This window comes from Phytophthora infestans, genomic scaffold (genome assembly GCF_000142945.1).
Source record: "Phytophthora infestans T30-4 supercont1.14 genomic scaffold, whole genome shotgun sequence".
Lineage (NCBI taxonomy): Eukaryota > Oomycota > Peronosporomycetes > Peronosporales > Peronosporaceae > Phytophthora > Phytophthora infestans.
The window spans coordinates 275,244-297,347 of record NW_003303745.1 but is presented as its reverse complement, the minus strand read 5'-3'; the positions used below and the strand labels follow the sequence as shown (position 1 = coordinate 297,347).

Below are 22,104 nucleotides of genomic sequence, written 5' to 3'. Positions count from 1 at the left end.
CGGCTCCGTGAGTGACTGGCAGCCAGTGTCGAGCCCGACTTCTGCTGAGGCGGAAACGGTCACCAGTAGCGCAACTGAAAAACCGGGTCAGATTTCTATCTTCGCCTCGCACCACAAGAGAACAATTTCAGTCGTGGAAGGACTTCGAGTTCGGATCTAGCGCTGTACCAAGCGCAGTCACTCCAGGTACATTATTAAGTTATCTGTTGCGTTTGTCTATACCGTCTCATCACGTTTTGTTTGTCTGCTAGATATTTCGAGTGAGAACAAACACTTCAGTGGCTGTACGGAATGCTAGGATAGATGCTCAGGGCTCCGCGGCGACTAAAATCCCGGCCGAGTGGGATCAGTACGCGAAGACGTACGTGTGTACACACCACGGCACATACCGATCGCAAGCCACAAGCAAGCGGCCGCGTCAGGAGACACGGGCCCAAGGATGCTCAGCACAGGTATGCGATTACTATAGTTTTGGTTTGTAGCGAAATAAACCCAATCTGGCATAATCGGGCTCAGTTGGGATGAATCGTGCATCACCGGTGTAAGCTCAGCCACTAACCGTGTCTGTTTGCATTAACTTTGTTACTATTATTTCAGCTGAATGTATGCGTTCAAGAGATTAACAAAGCTGAACACACGTTTGTGCTCAAAGTGACGAAGTGCCGGCTCGAGCACAATCACTCACTGAACGAGTATGCATTCAAGAGTCATCCTTCCAGCCGGATTACTCTCGATGACAGTGCCTTACGGACGGTGAATGAGCTTCGAAAGGCTGGAGCAAAGAAGACCAGTATTCTGAAGGTCCAATATCGTGAAGCAATGACTTATTTAAAGGCCGTCGCCCACCGTTTCAAGGTTGGAGATTTTTCTTCATCGATTAAGATGCCGACAATCAGTGAAGGTACGCGCGACGATGTCTTCGACTCAGATACCGTGGGCGAGGTTGAAGTGGAAGACCCTGAATTATCACAGCCTTCTACGCAGATTACACCTCAGTCTGGCGAGTCTGGCACCCAGTCTGGCGAGTCTGGCACCCAGTCTGGCGAGTCTGGCACCCAGTCTGGCGAGTCTGGCACCCAGTCTGTTGAGTCTGGCATCCAGTCTGAAGAGTCTGGCATCCATTCTGGAGAGTCTGGTTCGGTGTCGGCCGAGCTTATTTGTCAGACTGGTGTGGAGACTTCAGCTTCTCATGCGACTCTGCAACCGGTCGGAAATGATACATTTGATGTGGCGAGCCCTCCAAGGTCCCGAGGTCGCCCAAAGCAAAGGGCAAAATCCAAGAAAGCAGCTCGCCGCAAAAATGTTTTGATGGTGCAAGATGATTCAAATTTGTACTCGGATAATCTGAGTTTAGCAACCATACAAGACGCCGTACGCATTGAGTCAACATACGAGACATCTGCCGCAATTGTGTCCAGATTTAAGCTGTTCGATTTCACAAAAAATCCCCGAGCTCCAGTTGCCCACAAGGTAGCAAGACTTCCCGCCTCAAAAAAGATCGTCTCTGCTGAGTCCATCCCCCGAATTTTCCGAAAGGATATCCTTGATAGATGCAGTGCCAAAGTGCTAGCTCTTCAGAAGGCACACAAGGAATCAAGTGATCAAAATCTAGGTGAGAAGGACATTGTCGTGGAAATTGTTGGAGTAGGTACCTACTCCACCGAGACGCTGGGTGTCATGAAGAAGTGGCACAAAGCGATGAAAACCATCCAATATGTGGAAAAAGCTATCGTTTGGATTGATACCATCGATTTCGAACTCCAAATGCCCCGATGGTTTTGTGTTGATCTTGATCCTGATACACAATCCAAGATCAAATCTATTCCTTTACTATCGGTGCAGGTACGCAGTTGCATACAGTCAGGCCCCGCAATGGAAATACTAATATCTACTGCTGTGTAATTGCACATAGGCTGAAGCACTCGAACTCGTCGGCAAGTCTGCGTTAGGCGACAGACCATACACGAGCGAGCTTGGAGTGCAGGTTGATAGCTACAATTGTGGCATGTATATGCTGTTAGCTTTTGAGATATTTGCCGGTGCTGAAAACCTATATCTGCTTAGTCGGAAGGAGCTACAGTATTTGCGCTATCGGTACCTGTGCATGTGCATTTAATGCAACTAGTTTTTCAATGATTTGGTCTTTTGTTAGTGTGTTTGATGCGTTGACTACCTCCAGGTTATTCCCCCTGCACTTTGTCTTGAGAGTTAGATGCTGACCGTCTTGCGGGGTTCAGTTTCAAAGCCAACACACTGACATCCGGTTATACGTATACTCCGAAGACACGTCAACTGATGACACGTCCGGCTCTTCCTGAGTCTGGCATATTCGGGCATGCTAATCGGTTGTATTCTGGTGTAATTGTACTGTCTCTTGTTACCCAGTCTGGCTAAATAACGAGTGCCTTTAATTTTTTGCTCTTTTTGTACTCCGACCTCCCCCTTAACAAGGGATTTTAAATAACACTTAAACCTCTAAAATTGAGAAAAATATAGAGCTCACAACACTCCAAAATGTATCGTCATTTCGAGGGCCCATAAATGAAGATAATATTTTTGAGCGACCACAACTTCTTCAGTTTTAAGCATTCCGCAGCTTATAAGGGCTCAAAAGATAGAGGAGCACCTTGCTTTCGTTTAGAGTGCTTAAACCGCGATTCGTACTTAGGCTCATAAGTCTCAAATACAGTAGATGCTTGCCTCTTCCCATCTCATTTTTACGCGTGGTTTTACGCTCCGACCACTAGTCTATTAAAATAAGATGGATATTCCAAGCACAATACAATGTCTTGCGCGGGGGGTTAGAAAAAATGTCATCAGCCTGTTTATTTTTTCATCTGCAACTTGCAAACTGAGTGTCATTGTCAAATCTAGGATGTAAGCACGAGCCTTTACAAAATGGAGTTTTTGATGATGGCACGCCCTCAAGTTAAAGCGTCGTAATCTTCGCGTGTGTCTAATCATCTGCTGCAACTATAGGATACATTACCACTTCTTATTTTTCCGCACGAGTAGCAACTTGCTGCCTCCACCGCCAGCAAGACGCAAGACGGAGGCTCCGCTGTATTAAAATACACGGTGATCAACGCGGCGTCAGGATTGATGTCGGGTGCTTTGCCGCTCAGCAAAATCACTCCCACAGGGGATCAAAGCCAAAGCCGCGCTGCAGCACTGCCACGAGCAAAATGTAAGCAAGAAGCCGCTGAAGATTTGGCGCAGAAAGAAAAACGAAGACTGAGGGACCGGATCCGTCGCCGCAAGGCAAATCTGCGCCGGAATTGTGAGCGAGAGGGGTTGACCTTGGAGATTCAGAAGCTTTCAGAGCAAGTTGATATCCTCAAGCGTACGACACACAAGAACATCAGCTCGTCGGCCCCAAAGGTTCAAGAGACAAAACTGCTGCAAGCACTTACAGACGAGCGCCGCTTGTTACGAGAGGAAGTTCGTAAGCAAGCTGGTCTGATCCGTGATATGCAGGAACGAATACAACGGCAGTTCGACGGAGAGGAATCCATAACCTACTTAAAACACTCGGAATCTCTGCTGATCCAGCAATATATCACGGAGTTGGTCGACGTTTACAAGCGAACTGCCAGCGTCTTTTCCTTCTCTACGCAGTGGACTCCTCAGTCGTCCATTGTCAAGACGACACGAGAGATGCAAAATGGAACCGAGTTTTTCCAGTCCTATGGCAGACAGATAATGCCGTTTGAATATGGGCAAACGTGTCACTATCTATGGCGACTCGTTCTCCTGGGCCATCGACAAGAAGATCGACGGTTCTATCGTGATGCACAAGACCCGGAGAATATCCTGGGAGTGAGATGTCGCTTACGAGGAAGCTCGGTGGTTCACTTTGCAATTCGACGTTTCGAAGAGAAAGATCGGACAGTGCTGGTATGGCGGGCACTTACTGAAGGCGAAGGAATCTTCAGTGGGATGTATACCGACGAAACTGGGTGGTGTAAAGTGCATTCTGCCGAAATGAATTCGTGCACGACTGTAGAGACATGTTCTCGAGTTGTACCGATGCATTTTGGTGTGTCAGCCTCGCGTTTGGGCGTGGCTGAACAATTCATCAGCATCGTCCTCAAGTCAAACGAGGAGGATATCGAGCAGATTGCGATGAAACTGGACAAACTACTTCTTGATGAGGCACTCGAGCACATCCACTTAGAAAGTGAATAGCGACGTCGAAAAAATGACCGTGAGGCCGTACGATAGCGATTTATACATGAACTACTGAAGTGAGTAAATCCAAACCACTGAGATGGACTAAAATAGTCGATGAATGATGGACTATTTTGTGCGCTTTTGCTCTGCAAATTTGCTTTCTCTTTCCTGTAAATTCATTTACACGAAGCAAGTTGCCAGTTGATTCGCTGAAAAGATCATCTGCGACGTGATTGCACTTGAAAATTGCCATGCATCCAACCCGTCGCCTCGCTGCTGAGCATCAAACCCACACTAAAGCAGTGCAGTAGCATGCAGGCGATCCGTGAGACCATCTACTCGTTCAAAGCGCGCTGGTTCGACACGCATGCCCAGTGCGTCTTTGCAGTCGCATTATCGATGGGTGCTGGCTCAGTACAGTGATGATTAACGCATTATTTGATTACTGCTACAGACTGAATCGCCAATACAACGTGCGGTACTTCGTGGACACGCACAACGTCGAGATCTTCGACACCAAGACCAGTCGCCTGTTCCTTAAGAAAAGTGAATGTCCATCCACACTCTCGGCCAAAGACTTTTTCCTAGGGGCCAAAGTGCTCATCTACGGCCGCCATTTCGAGCTACAGGACTATCTGGACCCGTTCACGGCCGAGAAACTCGGACGGCAGCAGCAGAAGTCCATTTTGGTGGTCAAAGCACGCATGGTCGACCATGTCGGCGCCGTGTTGGACTTCCTGTCGCACCAACAATTCGCTTTCTCAGCGGTCAAGATGATGCAAGTGACACGTCCACATGCGGAGAAGCTGCTCGAGTTGCAACGCGGCACTGACGACTTTGAGTTGCAAGTCAATCAACTGGCAGGTTCTCCTGTTGTAGCGATGGAGCTCGTACAAGAGAACTGCCTCGAGACACTAAAGCAGGTAGTGAGCAACTTATCTTCACGCTTTGATGCCGAACCGGGCGAGTTAGAGAGTGCGTCGTCCGTTCTAGAAGCACAACAGCTACGTAGCTTCTACTTCGAGACACCTCACGTCCCCACTGCCACGTTCGAGAGCTGCACTTGCTGTGTTGTGCTCCCCCATGTGATCAAAGAAGGGCGACTTGGAGAGGTGGTGTCTGCCATCCAGTGCGACGACGGTGTCCGTATCACCGCCATGGAGCTCTTCGTCCTCGATCGCACTACCGCAGCAGAGTTCCTCGAGGTCTATGAAGGTGTCGTGCCGCACTTTAACGAGTCTGTGGACCACTTTACCACTGGTGCGTGTCTAGCTATGGAGCTGGTCGGGCAACACACAAACGACGTCGTGGCGCAGTTTCGTGCTAGCGCGGGTCCATGGGACGTCGAGATGGCTAAAGAACTCAAACCCCAGACGATTCGAGCCAAGTTCGGCCACGATCGTGTACGCAACGCCGTCCACTGCACCGACCTCGCTGAGGACGGCGTCCTGGAATGTCAGTACTTTTTCGACATCTTGTCACGACGCCAAGTGCGTGGCTAGCTGCGTCACTCCCACAATGCCGCAATTCGTAGTCTGGTCCGTCCTTCCAGCCATCAACCGCAGAAAAGAAAATAGCAAAAGGTGAAAATAGGCAACAACCCAGCAAATGTCACGTTAAAATGGAGTATTGTAGGATTCTGTGCTGTAAGTCTAGTATCTGTACTTGGTGGAGTAATCTTTAGGCGAAATGACCAGACCTCGACCTTTGCGTGCGCCTCGGTAGACAGTCTCAATGATGTCGATCATCTCGCCTTTGTTGTTGAACGCCCAGTTGATCTTGTTGTTGTTGCCTGTGCCCAAGTCGATCATGATGTGTTTGTTGCGGAAGAAAAACATGACGGTGCACGGGTCGTACAGCTCGTACATGGTGTTAAAATCAGGCACCTCGGTGATGTCCACGACGTATATGGCGGCAAAGTTCTTGACGTCCTCAGCGATGCCACAAAGCACCTCGTCCATCTGCATGCACGTCGGATCGTGGTCATGGCCGAAGCGAATCACCACCACGCGGTCGCCCTCGTTCAGGATGGATTGGTCCACCGCCCAGCCACTCTCTAGGTGTGGCAACAAGTACGACATTTCTTGGTGGCTTCCTGTGCTAATTTCTCGAATGCAAATTTGCCACCCACGATTTATGTCACTCTATCGAGGTTCTGCCACAAAACCACATTGCGGCTTTTCACATGTCAAGTCTTGATAGAAATCAGGTTGACAGGTATCGCGTTATAGAGGTTACTCGACCTCTGTATCGCTTTTCTATCCGTTCAAAAAGTCTTCAGTATTTACAGTGCTCTCCTTACTAAATCAACTCTGATAATTGATATTTGAGGTGGAAGAGGTGGCGCTCTCACTTCAGGCTCACATAAAAATCCCGACACTAGTGGGCGAGGCTCGTGCGGCGGTTCCGTGTATGTCTGTGGCTGGCAGCATGGCGTCGCTCTCTGTCCGTCAACGGAGGCACCGCGACTTTATGTGTCTGTTGCTCTCGCTTTCTCTGCTCTCTCTCGCCGCCTCCGCAGCCTCAGTTGAAGGCAATTCGGACACATTGAAGCGTCTAGACGAGCACAGGCCACACTGCGCCGATTTCCTGCAACACTGCGCGTGGAACTCCAGCACGTCCTCATGCACATTCTCCGAATCAATATCTTTCGTCTGCGGACCTCGCAGTGCCAATGAAAGTCCCGTATCCACTGGCTCAGGATCTCTCCTTAACGCTGCCATCTCGGCATCATCTTTCACAGGATATTCCAATGGAGATGTGGGCGTGTCTGCTGTTGCAGGTTTCACATGTCATTGGGACGTGCCAGGAGACCTTCACTTTGCTCCAGGAGTGATGGTCGCAGTGCAAGGAGACGACTGTTTGCTTCACATTGGCTCGGGTCAGATGGTTCTACTGGGCGCTAAAGCCACGTTGAAGGCGTCATCGTTAAGTATAGAAGCTTCGTTTGTGCATCTAGAAGTGGGTGCGCAGATCGCGGCCTCCTACAGCGGCGCATTCCGTGCTGGTCGTGGGCTCTTTACAGGCACAGACGTGTATGGTGCAAGTCATGGCGGAGGCGGCGGTCAGAGACTCATTGCGAACGCCACGATGCTCACACAGCAGACAACACGAGGGTTCTTTGATGTACGAGGATGGACAGCTAACGTGGAGGTTATTGAAGAGAAGGAAGCGCTGTTGAAGCAGAGCAGTGCTGGGTGGCAACTAGCCGACTTGTGGACCAAGGAGAAAGCGCTCATGTCCGATCCAGCAGTCATGACGGCGTCCTCCGGGGCGTCGGGAGACCCCAGTGCCACAATTGCGCCGTTTCTGCTCGGAAGTGGCAGTCGAGCGGTAATTACCGGCAACAACTCGAGTGAAGACATGAAATCAGTGGACGGAGGAGGCCGAATCCAGATCAAAGCGTCGAAAGACGTCGTCGTGATGTCTGGCGCGACGATCCAAGCCAACGGAGCAGCTGCGAGCGATGGAGTCAGTGGAGGCTCGGGAGGCTCGGTGTATATTTCAGCGAATGCGCTGTCAGTCAGCGGAAAGGTGCAGGCGAAAGGAGGAGACGCGTTCTGCACTGATAACGCTGCAGCAAAAGGTATTACGCACTGTTTCCCGGCAGGTGGCGGCGGTCGTGTGCAGATTTCGTTCATGTCGAGTCAACTGGACACGAATGCGATCGACACGACTGGCGGCACGCTGGATGCAGACCAAGTGAAGGAGCTTCTGGCGAAGGACAAACGTTTTCGTCATGTACAGATCTCGGCGTTGGCTGGGGCAGCCGGTACGTACTATCAGGTGGTGCAGCACTCCGATGGAGTGCATGAAGCGCAGCTTCTAGTGGATAACGACATGCAACGACTGTGGCCGACCGGTGTTCAAAGCGACGATGGAGGAGCTGTGCATATTGATGAAATGGACACAGTTATTGGCGGCGCTGTGACTAGTTTGGACGTTGGAGATGACGAGGCAAAGAGTATTGATGCGATTACTATCACAGACGGTGCTGTGGTGGCGACGGGGTGTTTGAAGCTATCGCAGGGAGACTTGAAGGTGCTTAATGGCTCGTTCTTATTGGATGCGTTGCTAGTGGGGGTGCCTCATCAGCTACCAGATTCCATCAGTGTTCATAGCAGCAACAAGCCTCCTCTATTGCAGATTCGCGTGCGAGATATGGTTGTCTCGAGTGCCGCACAGATGATGCTGCCCACTAGCGCCTTGCAGCTCTCAGCCCGCTCTGTGTTAATGGATGCAACAACTGCACTGGAGTTCACGTGGAGCGCACAGATCATCACAAGCCAGAGCATTCATCTCGACGCCAACATATCGAGCGCTCCCGATCCTATTATCGCTGCGTCTGTGACGACAGCGTCCTCACCTTCGACTGCCAAGCTGTTTAACAGTAAAATGCTGGTGCTTGTAAGCGGCGGCGATGTTTTACTAAGTGGCGTGATCGCCGTGGGTGCGCTCTCTATTTCCTCGGCTTACTCGATCACAGTTAACGGCCACATTGAAGCGCTGAATGCGCCAAGCATCAAGTCAACGTTTCGCCCCTGTAAAGAGCAGCAATGGCTGTCTCTGCGTGCACTAAAGTCGGATCTCGGCAAGGAAGACACGCACGTATCTACGACGATACCCAGCATCCCGTCTACGTTGCCCAGTATTAGCAACTTTACGCTCGTTCTCCATGCGCGGGAGTCGATTTACGTTGGCGAATCAGAAGAGAAGAAGCAGCAGTTGGAGGATGAACTTCAAGAAGATGACGAGCTGCCTCCCCAGCAAGTCGGTCGTGTACGTGGCGGCGCTGTGTTAGTGTGTGCGACTGACTCGGTGGAGATCTCGCGTGGCTCCATCTTGTCAGCCGATGGAATGGGGGAACTGGCCAACCAAGGACCTGGAATGGGGTCGTGTGTGGGCTCCATCGGCGGAGGCGCAGGCTACGGCGGACGTGGAGCGGACTCGAGTGTAGTGACCAATATCGGCAACTACGCGTCTGGTGGTCTGCCTTATGGAACGCGCTCTGGCACTGGTATGCTGGGCTCGGGTGGTGGTTGTGTGGACGGAGGCAATGGAGGCGGTATCGTTATGCTTGGTGCGTCCGGTCTTGTGCTTAATGGAGAGATCCACTGCAATGGCGATGGTGGTGCGAATGGTGCAGGCGGAGGCTCTGGAGGCTTTCTAGGACTGTCGGTAGCTCAGTTTCTGCGTGGACATGGACACATTAGCGCTGTGGGCGGTGGGTCTGAGTGTAGTGACACGATTGAGAGCTTTGTGAGTGACACGGAGTGGCGAGATCCCTTGTATCTTATCGGGGGGATACGTTATGATGCTGCTGAGCAAGAAGCCGAGGCGCAAGCACCCAGTACGAAGGTTGTGCCGCGTCTTTGTGGAGGTGGCGGTGGAGGTGGTCGCTTACAACTCACAGGATGCGAGCTGAGTACCTTTGGTCGCTGTACACGAGACTTTGACGGCAATTATACAGTGGCTGGAGGTGCGACGTCGTTCAAGTTAAGCAGTTGCGACACGCCAGAGTTGCCAGCGCCCACCCCGACGTCGACTGCTGAAAAGTCCGTCGTCCCAGCTGGAGCCAGTGGCTCGTTCTTTGGCTTCCCGTGTCCTCCAGGCTCAGGCGGTCTATTCTGTCGACTGTGTCGAGTGGGGAAGTACAAGTCGGAGAGCAACAGCGCCGAGTGTGTGGTGTGCACGAACGCACCCTCGAACGCACATTACATCGGCGTCGGCGCTACCAGTGCACGCTGCGATTGGGCTTGCGATCCTGGTTACTCTGGTCACTACTGTGTCTCGCCCATTCAGCAGCTGCTAGATGCATGTGGCGGAGAGTTTGGCTTTGCGCTTGTGTTGATGAGCATCGTGGCCTTCTTCATCTTACTGGGCTACGCGTGTCGGAACCGCAAAGAGCCTTCCTATACGCGTATGTACAACAGTCGAGGAGCCAAAGGGGAGCGACAACATTTACTTTCGTCGGCGGTGGCCAACTCACAACGCAGCTGGTTCGCGTCACTCTTTCGCTGCTTCTACTGGCCTCGCGTGGGCTACCCGAAGCTCATGGAGCGTGACCTCTCGGAGCACATGGCGAGGCTTTATCTAGCCGGATACAACGACCCAGACTCGCCACTGAAGCTTCGTACTACCGTGCCGCCATCGTTGAAGAAAGTGCTGTACGACGTGGAGTTCAAGAACCTGGCGGATCGCATCAACCGCGTCTTGGCGTGGCAACGTGGCCCCTGTTCGAGCTGGGGCAAGATCGTGTACTTCCTGGTGGCGCTAGTGTGTTATCCCTTCACGTCCGAGGTGAGGCTGTTCCGACGCCATATCCGCGTGAACGAGCTCAAGCGGATCGTAGCTAAGTACAACCACGCGTGTATGAAAGGCCCTCGCGCACGTGGGCTGCTGAATGCGGTCAAACTGGGCTACTGCGCTGACTATTCTCTTGTCTATCTGGAGCTGTTGTACAAGGAGAGTTCCCAGTCTGTTTGTGTGCCTACGACCAAGATCGGCAAGCCGTCGCTACCGCTAGTGCTGCTGTTTGCAGGCTGCGGCTCCTACTTCTCGCCGTTCTACTTGGACCCGAATGATCTGCTTGTGCGCTCGATCCCGCAATGTCCGGAACTCACGGCGTTTATTGACGAACCGTGGATTGAATTTGTCGCCGAGTTGAACGAACTCTTGCGTGTGGTACAACGCGACGAGTCTTCGCTGGTGGAGTCTCTTATCCCTGTGGCGGTGTATCTCGAGAAGCAGCGTGCGTTGTCGGCGATGGGGAGTAACTCGAGTAAACTGGGAGGTCTTCGGATCTACCTGGGTCGATTCTACGTGCAAGACGAGCTGAATGTGGGCGAGGAGTTCAAGCTTGGGCTCTTCCTGACAACTGCCGAGGAGTCGAGTGACAACGTCTGCAGCAACAACCTCCAGCAGACTCATCAACCCCCGCCATCTGGTAATCGATATGGCTACGGGAGCATCCATTCGAAAGACACCAACTACTTCCACACGAACGATGTGTATGGCTATGGACGTGGAGATTCTCTGGATTATCCAGGACCGCGTCGTAGTGACGGGAGCTTTGGTAACGATGCTATGCTGTACGACATGGGTGGATGGGGCACAGCTCTGAACAATTCCGGGTCCTCTTCGCGTGGCAGGAGTCGCAGTGCGAATGGCTCTGGCGTGGCTACCGCAGCGTCGCAAAACCAAGTGAGTAGTATTCGAGAAGAGGCCTTACGTATTCGATCCTCCAGTACACAAGGTGATGGCTTGGGTAGCAATGGCCACTCTGGTCGAAATGCTGACGATGTGTTGGTGCTGATGGGGTCGACGAAAAAGCAGCAACAGAACAAGGCGGCGAAGCACACTTTCTACGAAGGATGGCTGGGGCCAGTGGACGCTTCGCTTCCTGTTCCAGGCGTGTTAATTTGTGCTGATGAACTCCGAGAACGTCTCGCAGATGGAGCTCCTCGTCAGAAGCTCAACTCGTTCCTGCGCTTCCATCTGCTGCCTCGCAACTTGCCACGTAGCAGTTCGCTGAATCTCTCGTGGATGTTGAGTATCTCTCTTCTGACGCTGTTGATGGTTGATCTGGCCATCACATTTGCCATTCTGGTCAACTTGAAATGTGTCACGGACGGCGAAGTGGACCACGACTGCAGTGCTTCTATCATGGTGCCAGTACTCTTGGTGCCTCCTCTTGCACTTGTCGTGTCTCCTATCATGGGTATCGTGTCGCTGGCACTGTCATCTTCGACCTTCACGCGTCGGTTTTCGGTGTGGAATGCGCTGTCCATGATCAGCGTTGGGATTGCCATTTTGGCCTGCATCGCCCAGTCCAGTCGACTGGTGGCTCCGTGGTTTGCCGGTCCCTTGCCTTTACTTCCAGTGATTGCTATGGGTGTTAAGGCTGGTCAAGCGTATGTGGTGGAGAGATACATCGCCTTTCAAGAGACGCAGCGTCGGCGTCGTGGCTGGCGCGGCATCATGAAGCGCCGACTGTCAGACGCCAGCATCCCGACCGAGTCGCCCTAGTAAGTATGCACGCAGATTGTTTGCAAACAAATGGGCTAAACGTTGGATTTGTTGGATGTAGCTCGTCACCTGCTCCCGGTCGAGCAGAGTTCCGTCTCACCTCCACACCACCGGGCAGAGACGACAAAGGATTTATTACATACGGGGCCCGCAACTAACTGAACAATTTGCTTAACATTTCATGCAACATGAATTAAAAAAAAATGCCACTAAGGTTTCTTTCTTTTTGCTCATTGGCAACAAGTTTTGCTGCATTGTTTATAGTTCCGCTTGTAAAAAAGTTCAGCTGTAATGCTTACGCTGTAATAGTGCCTTCCGGAACTACAATTTCATCTACACTCATTTTCCCCGAGTGCTTGTTCTTAAACGAGTAAAAAACTACAACTCATGCTCATGCGGGTGTTGAATCTGGACCAGAAGCGTGTACAAGCCAGCGCCAATCACGCCACCGACCAGTGGGCCGACAATGGGGATCCAGAAGTAATAGTGATCCGCCGTCCAAACCTTCGAGCCGTATCCCACCACGTACGTCAACAACCGAGGACCAAAGTCACGCGCAGGGTTCATTGCGTAGCCAGTGTTCATGCCGAAGCTCATGCCAAGAGCCATAATCATCAACGCAAAGGCAAACGGCGTACCCACTGTACCCGGAGAGCGATTGTTCTGATCCGTGATCGCGTAGATGCACAATAGCAGCATTCCCGTCGCCAGCGTCTCCGTGTAGAACGCCGTGTAGTTGCTAATGTCGTCGCTTGGGTACGTGGCAAAGTTGCCCTGCGTAGTCTCCAGATCTGGATCTATTTTCTGAATTTTCTGGTAGTCGAGCAGATAAATTGCCGCAGCACCAACGAAGGCTCCGATTAACTGCGAAAGACAGTAACCGGGCATCTTCCACCACGGTAACCGGCCATACACACAGTGGGCGAGCGTGACGGACGGGTTCAAATGTGCGCCACTAACTCCTTCGGAGCAGTAGACAGCCATAAGGATACCGATCCCCCACGCCACGTTGATGCTGAGCCACGTGCCATTGGCTTCCCCCGACAGACTCACTTGGTTGTTGACACCCATACCGAAGCAGATCATGACAAAAGTGCCCAGAAGCTCGGCGAGACACTCACGGACGTGCGCGCTATTGGTGACGAACCACTTCCTGTGGTGTTCCTCATGCAGGTACTGACTTCGGTTAGTGTGGTGAAGTGAACGCTCGCAGCGGTCGATGAACTTGCGCGCTGTGTGCGAGAAGCGACTAAACGCCGTGTGAGAAGGCGTGGCGTCACCATTGGTCTCTACGTCGACGCGCATTTTGAGTCGTAGCTTCTTACCGAGGAGAGCGCCAAAGAGAGAATAATGCTGGGGAGGGAAGTGGTTGACCAAGCGATGACGATTGTGCCGTCGAAACCCAGCCCATCTTTGCGCCACCACGTAGTGTCTCTCTCGATTTTACTTCAATGGACCTCAGATTTTTAGACCGTGAGTGGGTTGCCCATGTGAAAACATGGCGAGCATTGGGGATTTACAAGTTGTTCATGTGGATCACGCTGCTTGGTCTACAGCCGTCGTACTATTTTTTTCACTCAGTTCTTTCATTTCCGTTGCTCAGTATTGTATGCCACTACAGTACCGGTACTTTTATTAAAACAGTAGGCTACTATTACACAACAGTACCGGTAGTTCGGAGGCGCGACGCGTGATACCGGTAAAGAGCCATTTCGCCTTCACAAAAAGGGATTTGAGCCCATAATCAATCGCTCCATTGGCATGAGTCATTTCTTTTTGGTTTAAGTTGATTTGCTTTGTCTGTCAGTTTCGATTGGTTTTCAAAATGTCGGCGAGGCGAACCGTCTTTTAAACTTTTCAGATCCAATGAATGAATGGCTTGTTCTCATTGAGATCAGATTACAGGGCCATAACTGCTCAAAGTACATGAATATTAATTTCCGGGACTCTGGCCGCAGCATCGCAAAAGCGGCTTTCTCCTACCTAAACAAAAAAACCTCAACTCCATCAAGGAAGGAAGCGCAAGGCTTGCTGCCTGCCTCACGCCTCCTGCTACATGTAACAGCCTGGTCACACTGTGATGATCAGATGGCCCGAGCAATGCTCGCGGCGCCGACAATCGATCTGCAGCAACTTGCGGTCGGCTTGCGTGCCACTCAGTTGCATGAAGCCTTTCGGACCTTCTGAAACTGCGGGATAGGGGTGCCTGTCATTTTACTTGGTTTGAGTAAGGAAAGACACAAAAAGGTGACGCGCCGGATATTCCACGTTGAAGGAGTGGTACAACTTCTCCAGTTTCCAGCTGGGCTTTCAAATGAAATAACCCTGTATAAACTTTGTAGAATCGATAGCACAGCTAAAACATTCGGTCTGTTTTCCGCAAGCGCGATTAAGATTGCGTATCTACCTCTTATAGAAAATATCTCACTCCGACGGGAGGTTCGCCGTGAAGAGAAAACTTCCAGGCGCTCGTCACATCATTTCTGGACCACATGCGATACCTGATGGGTGTAAGAGTTCCAGCGCAGACCAGCAAATTTTTGCATTTGCTTCCACTATGCAGCTCAGCTCCTTTTTAGGCGTCGAGTTGCCATCTCTTCATTTTAGAATTCTTTCTGAGCGTGGCGGTCGTGTAAGTTGAATTCCGCAAAGAAACGTGGTGCAAGCAACACGGACACCATAGTCAAGTCAACATAGCCTACGAATCATGGACGGCACGCAACAGCAGCGTGTCCTAGCCGACGGCTGGGGCCAGCAGAGCTCGGGCAGCGTCTTCTGTGCCGACTCGAGTCTTCGCTACATCTACGAGAGCAACGGTCAGCATGCGCCCACCTCTCGGCAGGCCATAGGCGGCTACAGCAACACAAATAAGGTGCAACCTCAGGTGTACGGCAAAAGCAACTCCGTCAGCAACATGACTGTTGCTGGCAAGCGCCCTCGCGACTTCTCAAGCGAGAACCCTCGGCCCAACGGAGGCGTAGACCTCTTCGAAGCGGAGATCGCCCGGGCCTGCACTGCTATCCGTAAACAAACCGCCAGTATGCCTCACTCGTACCGCGAATGCTCAGTGTGTCTGAGCGCCAATGCGTACGCTCAGATCTCGTCATGTGGCCACACTTTCCACCCGAACTGCTTCCTTCGGTGGTTCCGTCTTAACCGTTCGTGTCCTCTATGTCGTGGCGTTGTGGACAAGGTGCAACTGGCTCAAACGATCGGTGTACAGGACGAACTGGAGGCGATTATGGCCGAGATCGACGACGAGCCGTTGCAGCTAATGCGAGATGCCCAGCAACTGCCTCGCTCGGAATCCGACGTAGCTGCTCTAGACGACCCGTTGTTGGCTAATTCGGACCAGTTAATGTCGTTCCTCGAGTCTGATTTCGATACGGACATGGAACTCGCCGCGTTGGATGATTTGAGTTCATCTCCAGGCTTCGAGCTGGCCATGAAGCAAGAAGCTGATGGCGATGAGACGATGAGTATGGAACTCGACGAACTAGTGGATAGTGGAGACAAACAAGAGGGTATGGTTACACCGGGTTACGCGGCACCGAGTAACTTCGCGCCACAGTTTCCGCCTGCGTCAGCTATGCCAAATTACTGGAATGTACTGAATCAAGGGATTGCACCACCGATCATGCCTCCAGCCCCTGCCGTGCCGCCGTACGTGCCCAACCATCAGAGAATGGTGCATATTGCACCCAAACCCGATGCGCAACGTGTTCGATCCCCGGTTGCGACGACTGCGAGGGCGACGGAGCCGACGTTCAAGATGCCAGTGCCACAAGCTCCGCAGCACAGTCATCATCATCATGTAGTGCGCTCTACCGCTCCCACGGCACCTCGCGTCGTGTCCTGCAGATGCACTGGGGGCTGCAGGAATGGCCGTTGTGCCTGTGTTAAGGAAGGCGGAATGTGTGGCGCCTCGTGTCGCTGCACGTCCTGCAAGAACCCTTTCTTGATGGTCAAAGCGGCAGGTGCAGACATCGACGCTTTGTTTAAGGACGATTGCTTCATGCACAACGTATCTAAAACCCGAGATATGGTGGTGCGGCTACAGGAGCCTGTGGCTGTGCCATGTTGCGAAGCCACGATCAAAGTCGTGGACTGTGTGCAGGGCTACACTTGTGTACCCTGCAAACGTCGTTACGACTTTTCGTGGTGCATGAACAAGCTTGTGGACAGTGAACGTACCCCGCGTAACCACTGTGCGATCTGCAAGCGATGTTGCGACCATCGGGACGTGCATTGCCACGACTGCGGTCGCTGTTATTTCGCAGGTGTGGCTGCAAGTCTCCCGTGTCCGTGTAAAGAGGCATCGAGTCACAAGAAACGCCGCGAGGCTGCTGCAAAAGACAAGGCCGAGGAAGCAGAGGAAGAAGCTGAAGGCGAGTGCTGTATCATGTAGCGAAAGTCGAACTTTATTCATTCCCAACTCCACCGCCACCATGGAGATTTTCTGAGATCTTTAAAAGAAATTGTATTGTCATTTTCAACAGTACAAAAAGGTTGCAAAACCTCAATACCTTGCCTCGTCGATTCCCGATCGGAAAAATGCAACTTTTTGTGTTCGAAAACTATTTTTGGCGAACTGTACGGATAACAGGTCCCAAGTTGCAGCAGATCCATTTAACAAAGTGGTGCTTGGTTCAAGATGAACCGTCACGGTTCAACCAGCCAATCCAACCACCCAATAAGCAGATCACGGTGATCTGCTTTTAGTGATCATCACCAAAAGCGGATCGACGTGTGTGTACGATCCGATGCAGCAGATCCAGAGCCCCAAGCACCATTCAGAATGGCATTCTGTGTAGCCTACAGTATTATGCGGAGCTTGTTGCAGCGGTTCAGGGTGAACTTCTGTGTGCCAGTGGCTTGCCAACAAGTTTCCACGTGGCAACATGAATTTTGACGTTTTGCGAATGACAGTGAGTATTTCGCCCGATTGGCTAACCGACTATACAATTATACTCCCCAACATGCAGAAAATGGACTTAGCCGACGGTCTTGGCAACACTCGCTCGGAATTAATTTCTATTCCCAGACACAGCGCCTTGCCGAGTCGAGGACTTAGAGGCCGGGGTGGGGCAGGCCGCGCAGCGGCGCCCCCCGAGCGCAGCGCAGCAAGCGAAGAGAGGGGCGGGCCCACGGCTATAAGTCCGCAGACGAGTGCAAACGCGCTAGTGTCCTACCTTTACTCCAATTTAACCGTACTATACTATCTGTACACGTATAAAAGTCGATGCTATATTACCTCAGTCGGGCGAAATAACGAGTGCCTTTGCGAATACCGGTACAGTTATCCACAAGCCAAAAAAGAAAAAGTTGCAAGGTGCTGGAATTCTATTCATCCAGCGGTATTTGTTGCTAATTTTGTGCCTTGATCACCTTCAGATCGTTCAAAAAGGCCACCACTTCCTGTGAGAAAGTAGGCAAATCTACTTGTCCACTCCACTGCAGACATTCGCCTTCCATCTTGGACGCTGCCTCCAGCTGCGGTTGTGTCAGGATCTCCTTGATGTAGCCATTTAGAAACACTTGATAGAAAGAGGCAAAATCCACAGCTGCAACTCGGTGAAGCAACTGAATGACTTCGTCCTGCAACAGATTCATCTCGCCTCGAGTCAAAATGTTCATCAACGTGGAGAGGAATCCCATACGCAATTCGCTCTGGAACCCTGTAAAGGCAAACAGTCCCTGGGCCTTGTCAACCCGGTCCAGCAACCCCAGCACTTGTTTACAGATACGCGGAGCCAGATTGGAGCCTTCACGACTCAGAACACTTGCCAAACTCTGGAAAATAGACAAGAAATACGTGTGTGCTTGATCCGACGCGTATCCTCGTTCACGTGCGCCGTCAGGAGTGAACTGACCCGAGTAAACGATAAAGAAGCGGTAGTGTTTCTCCAATAATTGCTCCACTAAAGCCACGAAGTAGCCCAAGATGACCGAGTCGCTTTCTGGATGAGAGAAAATCACCTAAAGAAAAATAATTAGAAAAATAAATAACATTCACACAAACTCTTCACGTACCTCTTTAAGCGGACCAAAACACAAGTCCAGAATGTTCTGTAGGAACGACGAGAAGACCGAAGTCGGCTCTTCAACGACAATTTTCAGCAACTGCAAGAAGCCACAGAGTACCATCAAGCCAGCGTTTCCTTGGTTGTATAATCTAAAATAAAAAACACCACAAAAACATACGTTTTAACGTTAAAACACATCGTTTCAACAAAGTCACGTACACGCCTGAAAGCTGCGAGTCGTTGAAGATGTCGACAAATGTGCGCATGATCTCGGACACCGTCTCCTTGTGCATCTCCTTGCGGATGGATTTGAGCAGTTGCGCGTACAGACGCACAATTTCATTCACCACTTTGAGCGCGCTCTTGATCTGATTCTTGGACTGCGGCGTGTTGGACGTCGCCATTTTGCGGATTGTAGTGAAATACGTCGTCAGCAGCGCCATGAGTGACGGGAACGAAGCCTGGAACACAGAGAAGAAGGCGTCTTTGGCCACTTTCGGCTTGGTCTCCACGGAGCGTGCGAGACAGCGCACCAAGTAGCAGTCTCGTCTCAGTTGAGCCACCATCGCGTGCTCCAAGACACGCTGTTCGTTTTGATGCAACGCCACAGCAGATTGATCGATAGATTCTCGGATAGGAACCAACAAGGAGCCGTACGCGTTCTCCCACGGCTGGACGGTATTGGAGACGCCACTGTTGCCTCGTAGGGAGATCGCCGAGTTCAGGATCGAGTTGGACATGGACGTGTACAGGTCTCCTTGGATCGCTAGCGGTAGATGCAGACTGAACTGGTGGATATGCGCTTCCAGTTGCGTCATGGACGGGATCTGCACCATGTCCTCGTACGACAATACAAAGCCCAAGTTGGCCAGAAGTTGCATCGAGTTCTGCATCACCGCAAGTGGCGACGGCACGATACTCGTGTCCAGCGTGTGGAGAAGCACTTGAAGAACACTCTCCGAGGCATTCAGCACGTCTTGTCTAGCGCCACTCTTGATGACGAAGGGGATGCAGCTCAGACAGAACCTGATACTGGTGAGAGCTTCGCACTGCAACTCGGCGAACGCGTCGCCTCGAGTGTGCAGTCTGTGCTGCACCATGTACTCCGACATGTTGATGAACAAGTGCAAGATGTGCCAGCCCGCCATTTGCTGCTTCATGTCGTCGCTGATGCTGTAATAATGGGCACATACACCGGACAAGATGGCGCAGTTGACGGTCAAGTCCCGGACGACACAGCGTTGTTGCTCCCATTGCTCCGACTGCTGCGCGATCACAGGCATCTCGTGGATGTGGAACAACATCGTCTCCACTGAATTCTGCACACACGGCAGCATCATTTTTAGTAGCGGAGGCGCACACGAAGGCAGCGCTGCGATACGTCGAATCAACGCGATACAGTCCACCACAAACTGCTTCCTTTCCGACAGCTCGACCATTGTAGCTGAGGCATTCCCGCTCGCAACGTCCGTTCTAATCTGCGCCAAGTCCTGAAGAGAGCCTTGACCATATGCGCCGCCTGTGCTCTCCAAGTCGAACGCCGCACTATTGTCTGCATCTTCATGATCGCCCTGCGTTCCAGCGTCGCCTCCGTCGTCCAATTCGTCCAATTGGCTGCGATTCGACTCGTACCGTACACGCTCGACAAGATGCAGCATGACAGCAACCAAACCTGTCTCGTACGCAGTCAACACCGCTCTCACTCGCTCGTTAGCAGCACCTTCATCCTGCTCAATCTCTTCTATGTACGACACAAACACCTCCCACACGCGCAAGCAGTTCAAAAAGCCTTCCACATGCGGCTGTTTGGTCGTAAAGGCATGCACCGACTGCAAAAAAGTCGGTAGAATGTCTCCGTACTTTGGATTCTCCAGTCGCTTCAAATGCTGCGTTAGAAACAGCTCCACGAACTCACTCAGCTTGTCCAGATACTGCTCCGTCGCTCGACCAATCAGTTGCTCCTCCACGGTCTTCTGCAGTAGTGGACACAGTCCGAACATCACGTGGCCCACGATCTCATCCACTCTCGCAGGTGCAAATCGCTTGTTCATGAGCTCAGCCAGACACTGCAACGCTGTCGTACTGGACGCACACGTGTGGGACGTAAACCCTCGAGCGAATACGTTCTCCCAGTTCCTGGCTAGCTCAAACAGCAGACTCACCCACGCGTCGCTCACTTGCTCGGCCACTGGAGCCCACGTGATCAAGTTGTTTAATGTGGTTAACGCCACATTGACCACACGGTCTTGAGCCACAATAACTTGGGCTTCTCCGACTTGGAGACGATGGCTACATCCCTTTAAAACGTTTGCCAGAAGCGCCAATATGCTCGGTAGCTGAGCAGTTAGTCTGGCTTTGGCTTGTTTCTTGATTGAAGCCATCACCATGGCGTCGTCCCGTCCAAACTCTTCCACGACGACACTGAGCAGCTCCAGACCGCTCTCCCTCGTCCTCTCCTCGACGATAAGAGCCTCTATTTGGCTCATAAAGTCTGGCCATGTGGCGTCGCCCTGCTCGGCACCTCGCCACTGGATCTTGGCGATATCTGCCACCACTTTCCTCATCTTCCGACGCACGAAGGCGACCTGAGCGCCCCCAGAGGAGCTGGAAGACGCCAGGAGATGATCCCACACGAATTGGCGAATACGTAGCTGCTCCGAGGCCGGGAAATGGACCCATTTTTTGGCTACGTACTCCTCCAGCGTCGTAGCGGCGAACCAGAGCGAGTATTCGTTCTGGGAGGTGGATAGAAGTTGGAACAACACGGGCAGGCAGGCCGCGGGCGTCTCCTTGAAGCGCGTGAGCTGCTCCTCCAGCTGCTGCTTGTCGCCTGGGGGCGTCGCAGGGTCCAGTAGAAGGCGTAGCGCGCCCTCCACCTCAGCAATCATGGCGGCGTCCGAGTGCGCGCCGCTCATCGTCACCAGGGCTCGACAGTTTTGGGGAATAATCAAAGTACATTTTAATGTTAGCACTAAGGAATATCACAATTTTTGTCTTGAAAAATAGCAGCTACCTCCGATCCGAATTGAATGTGCATTTCAATGTGGTGCTATTACTTTTAAGCATAAATATATTACTGGGATAGTCTGGAAGCCAAATCGGATTAATTCGTCGCGGTAACTGAAGCCGGTAGCTGAAGCCGATAGACTGAAGCCGGTAACTGTCCGGTTTACCGGGTAGCTGTTCGATTTGAGCGAGAACAAGGAACGGACTAGACCAGGTGCAGCACAGCTTGTCGAGGTCTTCAGCTTTACCCTGGCGCCCTGACATGCGGCGGCATCTGCAGCAGCAGCACGCTGTACTGCTGAGCTTGGACGACGGAGGCCGTAAGCTGTAGTAGTAGTAGTAGTAGTAGAAATGCTATGTCTACACAAGTACTAAGATGTGTGTTTGCTGTTGCAGAGGAATTGCGAACGTATTTGTGTTTCCGGCGAGGATATTACAGGCTCCAAATGGCCGATTATCAGAAAACTGGCAATTGGATTGACGTGAAGAATATCCCAACGTGGAGAAAAGGCCGAGATGAATTCTTTCACGTGTCGCCATCGAGTGGCAAAGCTAGGGATGCATACGAATGTGTACATGTCGCCTGCGTATCCGTTCCCACGCAAACAGGGAAGTATGTGGAATGCCAATATGGCGAGATGGAGTTTTTTGCAGGCTTAAATTGTCGAATGCTGTTTTTTTTTCACCCGTACAAGAACCAAAGCTTGATGTCGCCGTAGGAGTACGCATACGGCGACCAACTTTACTATTTAGAGATAAAATTTACTATTTGCTTTCTGAGCTCGTACGAGACCACGAAAGAATACCACTTTGCAAAAGATGTAATGCCAACCCGCGTGAAAATGAGTTTAGTGTCGCTGCAGGTCAAGAT

At 51.7% G+C, this 22,104-nt stretch overlaps 4 protein-coding genes across 4 annotated transcripts; 2 read left to right on the top strand and 2 right to left on the bottom strand.

Moving 5' to 3' along the window:
- Positions 1–4,485: 4,485 nt before the first annotated feature.
- On the top strand, positions 4,486–12,201 carry PITG_09092 (nucleoside diphosphate kinase, putative; the record flags this gene model as incomplete). The annotated part of the gene is made up of 5 exons (XM_002903375.1): positions 4,486–4,547; positions 4,628–5,663; positions 5,899–6,245; positions 6,405–6,453; positions 6,505–12,201. 5 exons carry the CDS (start codon positions 4,486–4,488, stop codon positions 12,199–12,201), a joined length of 7,191 nt encoding a protein of 2,396 aa, XP_002903421.1.
- Positions 12,202–12,579: 378 nt separating this feature from the next.
- On the bottom strand, positions 12,580–13,506 carry PITG_09091 (aquaporin, putative; the record flags this gene model as incomplete). The annotated part of the gene is made up of 1 exon (XM_002903374.1): positions 12,580–13,506. The coding sequence occupies one exon, from the start codon at positions 13,504–13,506 to the stop codon at positions 12,580–12,582; it is 927 nt and encodes a 308-aa protein (XP_002903420.1).
- A 1,318-nt stretch (positions 13,507–14,824) lies between these two features.
- Positions 14,825–16,642, top strand: PITG_09090 (uncharacterized protein; the record flags this gene model as incomplete). The annotated part of the gene is made up of 1 exon (XM_002903373.1): positions 14,825–16,642. One exon carries the CDS (start codon positions 14,909–14,911, stop codon positions 16,607–16,609), a length of 1,701 nt encoding a protein of 566 aa, XP_002903419.1.
- A 786-nt stretch (positions 16,643–17,428) lies between these two features.
- On the bottom strand, positions 17,429–21,142 carry PITG_09089 (exportin-6-like protein; the record flags this gene model as incomplete). Its single annotated transcript, XM_002903372.1, has 4 exons — positions 17,429–18,180; positions 18,235–18,376; positions 18,447–20,293; positions 20,390–21,142. The coding sequence occupies 4 exons, from the start codon at positions 21,140–21,142 to the stop codon at positions 17,569–17,571; spliced, it is 3,354 nt and encodes a 1,117-aa protein (XP_002903418.1).
- Between the last annotated feature and the right edge of the window lie 962 nt (positions 21,143–22,104).